The 9,930-nt window shown below is 36.2% G+C and overlaps 1 protein-coding gene across 1 annotated transcript in view; it reads left to right on the forward strand.

Moving 5' to 3' along the window:
• Window positions 1–9,930, forward strand: part of LOC116170657 (neuroligin-1-like) — a gene marked incomplete at its 5' end in the record, with an annotated part of 122,872 nt that extends 112,942 nt beyond the window's left edge. Inside the window, 4 exons of the mRNA XM_031487162.1 lie at window positions 3,523–3,674; window positions 3,815–3,933; window positions 7,819–7,902; window positions 8,113–9,930. Of these exons, the coding sequence (XP_031343022.1) occupies window positions 3,523–3,674; window positions 3,815–3,933; window positions 7,819–7,902; window positions 8,113–8,909 (1,152 nt within the window). The remainder of the gene's footprint in view (window positions 1–3,522; window positions 3,675–3,814; window positions 3,934–7,818; window positions 7,903–8,112) is intronic.

The following is a 9,930-nucleotide window of genomic DNA, read 5'->3' on the forward strand; positions in this document are numbered from 1 at the left end:
CGAACCATGATCGAAGTGATTTTTAGAAACACTAGCGTTCGAATTACAGTATGCTGCTTCAACCCACAGGGGACGACCCTCCGCAAAACTGTGGACTGTTACTTTTTCAAGAAAGGTGTTTGTCGAGCAGGCTCTGACTGCAGATTCCGACACGAGGCATTAAAAAGTAATACTAACGCAGTTTCTGAACGAGACGCCCAGAATTAAGAAGGGGGCAGTGTAACGGAAATGCTCAAGACATGACGTCGCCTATGGCGCTCTGGAATTTTCTACGCGCGCGATAGTAGGAATATTCGAGAATGTTCGGGACTTACATTGCTTGCGTGTATAAATGGTTGCGGACCGAACATCGCGGCAGTTTACTATCGAACGTGATCGAGTACGGACGAAACATAGAGTGCGAAAATCTGATATAAATTGCGAAGTGTGGTATAAATCGTCTATATAAATTGTACAGTTTTTATAGTGTTTTAATTTTGTTTAATAAATATTGATATAAATCGAACCCGGAATTTATAAATAACGTTACAATATATATTTATTAAGTACCTACATTTTGCAGAGATTCTCACATAAACTCAGTTCAAAGTTGTGTTGCTAAATCCCCTTCACTGCAACGTAACATTTTATAAAATCCATCTAGTAGCATTGCAATTATTGATTTAAAGGAGTAGCATGCACTTTTATTGTTCAAAGTTCTCTGGTAACCTTTTCTTGCGAGAGTGACGACTATACGTGAATAATACATAACTCATGAAGCAGAAGACAAGATTAATGCATTCTCCCACAAATTTGGATAAAAAAGCAGCCCCATCGCATTCAGGACAGAGTGTATTTTTTAATTCGTGTATTTATCATTTTATTCGAGAGGAGACCCGAACAGAAAATGGCATATTACAAAGAATCCCATCGGCAAATACTTGGCTTAAAAGATACTCGAAAAGTTGTCCAGTTTCATTTTTTTAATTATAAAAAAGCTTAGTACAAATGATTTTGATTGAATACGCGAGAACGGATTGCAATTACATTCATAATTTCGGAATACGGGATCTAAATGTAAATGGAAATTTCCATAAAGAAACTATATTTTAAATTAAAAGGGGTTCACGTTGAACCGAAATTATGAAACGAGTCATCTCTTAAGTGAAGCCGAGAAAACGCTCTAGTTAACTATACTCTTCGCGTTAAAAGGCATCGATCGCCATATAACGATGAACTTGCAAAGTGGGTAAACGTCATCTTGAGTATACTTTATATTGTCTTTTACGCTGTAATATATTGCCATTTGCCTTTAGGTTGGCGTTAAAAAATTTCTAGCCTTATTTCGTATTAGTATAACCTTTTTTTTTAATCAACGTCTCTGTGATGTATCTGATTACATGAATGGCGTGTAGTTCGTGATAATAAACATTTGTAAGTCTATTTGATTCACTCTGTGCTATTATATTGTTATTTTTTATCATAAAATCATATAAATACCAGAGCGGGTGCCGAAAATCTTAACACGACGTCATCAGAAATGAAGGGCGATCCTTTTCAACTTACAAGTAGAACGGGATGCAAGGTAGATTTCCATCTGGAGCTTTGGCAATCTTAAGATATACCTAATAAATAACTCAAATAGTAATAATTTTCTCTGTTTGTGCCTTCGTTACGAAAAAATTCTCTCTTCCTTCCGCACTTCTTCCATCACGTCTCTTAGCACACACGCGACCTAACCAATTTCTTTTGCTTTTGTTGATGATTGATCGCCTTTCTCCAACTCTTTTCAATGCTTTCTCATTCTTCATTGTCTCTTTCCAATTAATCTTAAATCTTGTTCTTCACTTTAATGATTATTGTTCACTTAGACACTTCAAACTGCCACTAATTATATATGTTATATATGTGATTTTTAGGAGTTTGAAAGGTCAGTTTTTTTTTCTTGGACTTGATATTTCAAGTAAGTAATAGAACTTTTAACAAAACCCCTCTAGAACTGTAAAGCTATTTCAGGTGCAAATACCTAGAGTTAGTAACGAACCTTTCCATTTTTGGAATAGTGAGGGGAAGACATTTTCAAATTGACTTCACCTACGATATAATTTTGTTTATTTTATAGCAGATGGTAAATTGACATTTGAATAGGTATGACTGAGTAGGCTATGATGTCTCTCTTTAACAATAGGAGTAGATAAAGTGATCATGATCACTTTCATGCCAAGGGTTGATAAAAGTGAAACAAAAGATTGTAAATTCTATCTGTCATTCTGATTAAAAATGGGAGGCGGACCACGAAATATAATGAAATTACGACGGATTTCCCAACCGACACAGCGTATTCGGTTATCTACATCAAAAAATAAAACTTCTTTAATAACTGTGCGGCCTGCTTCTCCACAGGACTATGTGGAATGGCGTTTTCTGCAACACACTTATTTAGCTACTGTTAATTTCACTTACTTAATTGGCCGGATTGAAATTTCTAAAATCGGTAGTCCAAATAACACTTATTTTTAATTGACACTTCTCAGGTGAGCATTATGGTCGCTTATCAAACTGATGACGTAGTCAACTTGCATGACTTTGCAGTTTTAATGCTAAAACCTTGCTTAACATGACTGACATGTTAATTTGTCTTCATAGTCTAAATGACAAGACCTTTCGAACACAACAAAGACAATTTAAAGATCTTGACGGGAACGGTTACAAACCGCGAATTAATTACAGTTTTCGTTACGATAGGGGCGGCTAAAACGCAACTCTAGATATTAAATCAAGTACCCCTAGCTTCTATAATACTTTCGGCGCGGCACTTTCCGTAACGAAGCGCCTAACTTAAAACGCTTCTCGATACCGAACGTTCAGCAGAGCTGGTCGACTCAACAATTATACGGTGTGGTCATAACTTTGGGTATGGAGCTTCAAGGCGGAAAACAGGTGCTTTGCTACAACTTAATTATTTAATGTATATCACTACAAGTTCATAAAGGAAAAAAGGTCACAGTGGGGCATTGAAAATGCATTTCCCCAGACCAACTTACATGACTAAGTAAATACTGCTGAATTTTATTGTACTTCCCTTCCAATCGAAACTTGACTTCCAGAGTTACATAAATTTTACAAAGTTGATAATTCATAGTGAAGATCGATCCCTTTATTTTTATTTTTTAATGTACTTAACCATTATTTCAGGCTTGTCAAAAGCTTAATGAGTTTTAAACACAGTGTACGAACCCCTATAAGTGAATCTTATTTATTACAGTATAGTAGTGATTATTGAATGTATTTCGGGTCAGTTATGAATTGCAATACAAAAAAAATACGTGCTATTATAACCATGAGACAAAAGTAAACGTTTCAATAAAGGAATGAATCAAAATGAAAGTGAAAAAGATTATGGTAAACGTATTCGAGTCTGAATCTTTCATTAGCGTAACAGATTACAGTATTTGTGTGCCTCATTAAGCATGAGGTTCCTCTTCCCTTCATTAATAATTAACGTCGGATAGCACATAAGTAGTACGTAATCCTACATTTCAGCGGCAAGGTTGTATACATGGCGAGGAGCTTCCCTACCTATTCGGGGCACCGTTAGTAGGTGGTTTTATGTACTTTGGCCGAAATTACACAAAGTCCGAAGTGCTTTTATCTGAAACTACCATGATCTATTGGAGCAACTTTGCAAGAAGTGGGTAAGTTTAAACTGTTTGTTCCTAATACGTTTTAAACTGCCTTAGTTCCATAACTAACATCGTAAAACCTTTCTGTTTATTGCCCTAAAATAGCGAATCGGATTGATCGTTAATAAACTTGTATTTTTTTTCGGACACAGTAATCCGAACGAGCCTCAGGAAGCGGACGGTTTTCATGGAAGCAGGCAGGAAAGGAGCAAGCTGAAAAACATCGAATGGACCGCTTACGAAGCAGTACACAAAAAATATCTCAATTTAGGTGAGCCTAATTCTTACTCATTTAAACTGTCCAGCTGCCTTTATTTATGCACCCCGGCGATAGTGCTCCCTGGGGGAGAATTTTTTGAGCTAAACTCTCTCTGAACGTGTAACGCAATTGAATTTATCCATTATATCATAGGTGGAATTCAAAATAATTGACAGGTATCTGTTTTTGTGGCTTCTCAACTTCATTATCGTTATGCCTAAATTTGTTCTCGCCCCCTTTTTATGGTATCGTTGTACATCATTTGCTATATTTTAATAATATTAGGTAATATAAAACCCTATAACAGTTTCGTGTAATAAACTCTTGGCCACCTCTGCAACTTTAAGTTGCATCGCCGTAAGTCTGAAGTCGATATTTTCAACAGTTAGAAAACATTAATTATTATGTGTATTTTTGAAAACATTTTATTTTGGGTTTCTGCATTAAACTGACCACCAAGTATCATGTAATTAAACTACCGAGAGCCTGGGCATTATAACGGGATACGTTATGTATGCGTTTGGGCATGTAAATTTTTTTTCATTGTGGAGTCTCTATTCCAAACTCGTGTGGGGACGGGGAAAGAATATTTCCACTGCAGATGGGCACTGCATGCGGAAAAAGTCCACTAATCAAAGGCCAACCCAAGGCGTTTATGTGGAAAATACGGCATTTGACCGACTGCGACGATTTTGTGATTATTTAGGGGTGTATACACGATTTTTCATAGTCTTCATTATACTACAACTCTACTTGGTTAAATTTTCAACCTTCCCCATACGCTTATACTTATGTAAGATAGATCTTACACTATGCCAGAAGTAACGAATAGAGGTATATTTATTAAACGTGAATCTGTCTATTATTTCCACTCTTTATGAAGGACGTTTTGGAAGAGGAGAAGCTAAATATAGGTATCTACGGACCTTCTCTTATTGGTGATTTTCTGAATGCATTTCTCATAGTTTGCAGATCGTACTTATGTCATAATCACGGTTCATATTCATACTAGACCAACAATAGTATAATTATTGTATAAAGGCGCCCATGTGACATCTGACAAAAACGGGTCGACAGTTAGTGCTACGTTAGTGCTCTTTAGCTTAGCGCTCGAACCTTTGCAAATTTGGATTTTCACATTGAAATTGCTGTACCACCACATGACCAAAGAGAGTTTTAATCGCCCACATGCTTGTTGCATCCTCAATAAACAGTTCCCTTAATACCCATGCGAAGTTGGCACCGCCCACATGAAATAATATGTCGACAGTGCTCTTTAGTCTTTAGTGCTGATACATAACATGAGAAAAATTAAAAACAAAACTATATCAACGCACGCGGTGCTATGTTTAGCGCTGTTAAATGCCAGAAAAACATTATCTCAAATTCGCTGTTTCTAAAAAAGTCAAGTGTAAAGTTATCTCCTCCCATACATTTTGAATTAGATGAAACTACATGTTTTACCTTTCCAAGAAAAACGAAAAAAACTTAAAATATTTTTTGAAGTTGGCATCCATGGCTCGTTTCTAAAAAACACATACTATCATTAGTGCTGTGGCACATTATAATTCTGTGCTTTAATTATACTTTATGAACAATAATGTATACGTATGTACATGGTAATCCCTGGCGGTTAATTATTGCTGCAGTAATTGTAAACCTGGATCTAGTAGTAATACCTTTTCATATTGTTTGCCTTTAAAAAAACAGAAAAGCTCTCTTTAAAAAATTAAAATGGAGTCATTTTGTGGGAAGTGGAACGTGACTAGGGATGGGCGATAACTGTTTTCACCTATCGATAAGTATCGGGTACTTACCTATCGATATATTTTACTTATCGATTAGCCGATAATTATCGAAATATCGATAGTTATCGATATATCGATACCTATCGATACTTATCGATAACTATCGAAATATCGATAAGTATCAGTATATCAACAGTTATCGATATGTCGATAGTTATCGATATATCGATAGTTATCGATCTATTGATAGTTATCGATCTATCGATATATCGATTTTTTTAGCTGTACCTATTGTTATTCGATATCGATATACCAAAAAAAATTCCCATGCCTAGTTATAGACTACTTAGAAACCAATTTCGAAAGAAAATTCAAAGGGCTGTAACTTTTGAACTAGTAGCCCAATCTTGGAACTGTTTGAAATTATGGATTCTACAGGCCACATTCTATAAGAAAATTCTTTTTCCGGGTCGATCTGAGACAATTTTTTTTGCGGGCCTCAAAAAAAGGCAGTGTATAACCTTCCTTTTTTACCAAAAATCGACTACACCAAAATTTTTCGGGAAAACACTTTTTCTTATTAATTTTGGTGCGTAGAATCCAAAACAATTCGTACTTTTTCGATCAGACTTCTCAATCAAAAGTTATAGACTACTTAGAAACCAATTTCGAAAGAAAATTCAAAGGGCTGTAACTTTTGAACTAGTAGCCCATACTTGGAACTTGGAATTCTAAATTATAGGCCAAATTCTTTTTCCGGGTCTTTTTCCTCGATCTGAGACAAATTTTTTTTCGGGCCTCAAAAAAAGGCAGTGTATAACCTTCCTTTTTTACCAAAAATCGACTACACCAAAATTTTCGGGAAAACACTTTTTCTTATTAATTTTGGTGCGTAGAATCCAAAACAATTCGTACTTTTTCGATCAGACTTCTCAATCAAAAGTTATAGACTACTTAGAAACCAATTTCGAAAGAAAATTCAAAGGGCTGTAACTTTTGAACTAGTAGCCCATACTTGGAACTGTTTGAAATTATGGATTCTACAGGCCACATTCTATAAGAAAATTCTTTTTCCGGGTCGATCTGCGACAATGTTTTTTTCGAGCTTCAAAAAAAGGCAGTTCCTTCCTTTTTTATCAAAATTCGACTGCACCAAAATTTCTCGGGAAAACACTTTTTCTTATTCATTTTGGTGCGTAGAATCCAAATCAATTTGTACTTTTTCGATCAGACTTCTAAATCAAAAGTTATATTACGTGACAATGGTTTTTTAAGCTCCTGTAGGTGTTTCATAAGGATCCGCTCAAAAACTTAGGGGACATACAACTTCACATATCTGTTGGTGTAGTCAAAGCAAAGGTCTTGATAACGAAGTGTAGGAAAAGGGTACTTATAAAGGGCAAGTGGAGTGTCGCACTAAGACAGGTGATGTCAAAACTTTTAGTGCAAATATCTAAACCAGACACATCTACTAACGATATAAAAACTTAAATGTAAATATCTCTAAAATTTCAAAGAATTTCTTTAAGAGCACCAATTGCATCATTCTTAATCCATCCACATAAAATTCGTGGTCCTCAATTTTATCAATGTTCTTTCTCGTCCCTGAACTGTTCGTATTTTAAATATTCTTTTCTTATATCCCTGGTTTAAGCCCGATTTATACATTTGAGTAATCATTTTTCTTACAAACACTGTATTTTTACCGTTCTCACAGAATTTTGCAGATAAGTTGAGAAACTGTAAACAACTGTCCTTTTTGTTTGGGTTATTGAAAAATTTTGGTTTATTGGAAAAAAAACCGCACAGTTTCTTATAAGCAAAATAATTGAGGTTTATCTAGGAAACGTACGTTTGTATTTCAGAATGAAGTATTACTTCGTAGTCGTGGTCTATTATGTAGGGGTAGGCAAATCCACTTAGATGACTTGTATGTACATATAGTCCGCTGATGATAACGGCTGCGCTGCCGAAACGGACACAAATAATAAAATTCTTTATCTTGTTATTAGTTTTCTTTTTATTGCACCCATACCATACCATACCTAAATATCGATTCTCATCATTCCCCATTCATTACCGTCCACTTTCATGTATTATATATGCCCGTGTGTCCCTCCCAACCCAATTTTACAATTTTTACTTTCAGGTAAATTATCCAAACTTAAATGGGCGCGATACGGTTTTAAAAATGAACTTTTTATTACCTGTATAACTATAAAAACTTTGGATGGTAAGTTCAGAATAACATTTTTTTGACTAATCTCCAACGTATGTTTAACATGAAAGTGTATTGATAAAGGGACAGTAATACAAAGTTCTCCAAATTGACAGTTCCTTGCCTTTCCAGATGTGTGTGAATTTTCGTTGACCTGTTTACCTACATGTTGTGTTTTTCTGGGTTATTCCATGCGACATGTCTAACTTTTTTTTGAAATTTCAGACACCAAACCTAAACTCAAGAATCACTATCGCGCCCACCGTCTGTCGTTTTGGTTAAATCTGGTACCGGACTTGCACAGGCCTGGAGGAGACGACGTGCCATCCAGTCATCACGCCCTTGAGGACAACGATCCGCCACCACCCAAGCTCCCGTCGCTTAACCCGAGAAAGCTAACAACGACAGAATCCCCCAACGGTGATTTGTCAAAGATGACCTCGCTAGGAATCAACTCATCCGTCGTCGGTACGATAGCATCTGACAGCACGGAGAGAGTGGAAGAACTCGGAGGAGGAACAACACCTCACCCAGTCGAGGACGGTTTCGCCGCGTATTCAACAGCGCTTAGTGTAACAATCGCGATAGGGTGTTCGTTGTTAATACTAAACGTTTTGATATTCGCCGGCGTTTATTATCAACGAGATAAAACGCGCATGAACGATCATGGCGGTCAGCCCAAAAAACGTAACGAAAACGGACAAATGCCCAACAACATTTGTGGGGATTTGGAGTCGAGCATACTCGGTGTCAAAAGCGATCCGGCCTCAATTTTAGGACATCACCATTCGCATCATCAACTGCCGCCCCCCGAATTCGCCGACTTACCTCAAAATAACGCGACGTTACCGAGGCCTCCTCCTCCTCCAAAAAATGCAAAAGCGCATATAAACACGTTACACGAAAACCAGCCGTTACTTCACGGTCAGAGTATACAATTAATAAATACGGGGACACTTACTAAAAAAAATACGCAACTGAATAGTGTTAAACAAAATACAATGGAAGAACTTCGAGTGTGACGCATCTGTGCGATAATCGTTAGAATTACCGCAATAACGGTGTAGATTGCTCAAAGTTTTTTTTAAACTCCAGACGACTTTGTAGGTAATTGAATTGGAGCACGTGAACTTATGTGTTCGGACTAATTTTAAACGCGATTTGTTTTTAGTAATCCAAAAACGAACTCATCGACCCAGTCAGAGAAGCGACATTTTTATCTTGTTTAGGGCAGGTGTAATTTATAACTACGTGTTTATAATTAACTGTGAAGATTCAAACCATAGCGTCGTAACTGAACGATAAAGACCAAATTTTGTTGAAAGATCAAGTTACAACGCTTTGGTTAGACATATTTTTAATTTCACGATTCGCGACGTCGACAAACAACTTTTTAATAATGCCCAAAAAAGAAGCGAATGCCTGAGTCCATTTCCGAGGTTAAAATTCACACTCAAAAACCTTATAATCAAAATCTAACACTAACTCCTTCATTTTCGCTCAAGGGATGCTGCCGTTGGCTTAAGTAGTTAATTAGATATGGTCCAATAAATTGTAATGGTCTGGAACAGACCCGCTCTGGTGCAATTACTTTCCAATCAAATTATCGACGATGAATTTACGCCCAAGAAATTTGGAATTAAGAAAATCAATAGAGTTTTAAGGGAGAATGGGGAAGTGAGGGATAAAAATAACGAGGGTTTCAAATGATACCTTACAAGCTTTTCACTTTTATGTAATTATTAAAGTTTGCAAACTTTATCTAAAGCATATCATAACGGGGCTTCAAAATTAAAATCTTATTCAATAAGTCGAATGTTTTCATAAACTCCAAGACGATTAATTATTCATTTAGACACTTTCCCCTTACATTTGGTGTTAGAAAGTAGGTACCTGTTTTGAATCGTTTAAAAGTATTAACCTCGGTATTAACAATGTGCTCACAAAGGGTTACCGAGAGAATGTGAATTTTTTCCTCGAAATCCCATCGGTTGTTGTTATGAACAATGTATGAACGTTGTGTACATACACTAGACTAAAAAA

Source organism: Photinus pyralis, unplaced genomic scaffold, assembly GCF_008802855.1.
Source record: "Photinus pyralis isolate 1611_PpyrPB1 unplaced genomic scaffold, Ppyr1.3 Ppyr1.4_LG5, whole genome shotgun sequence".
NCBI classification, from domain to species: domain Eukaryota; kingdom Metazoa; phylum Arthropoda; class Insecta; order Coleoptera; family Lampyridae; genus Photinus; species Photinus pyralis.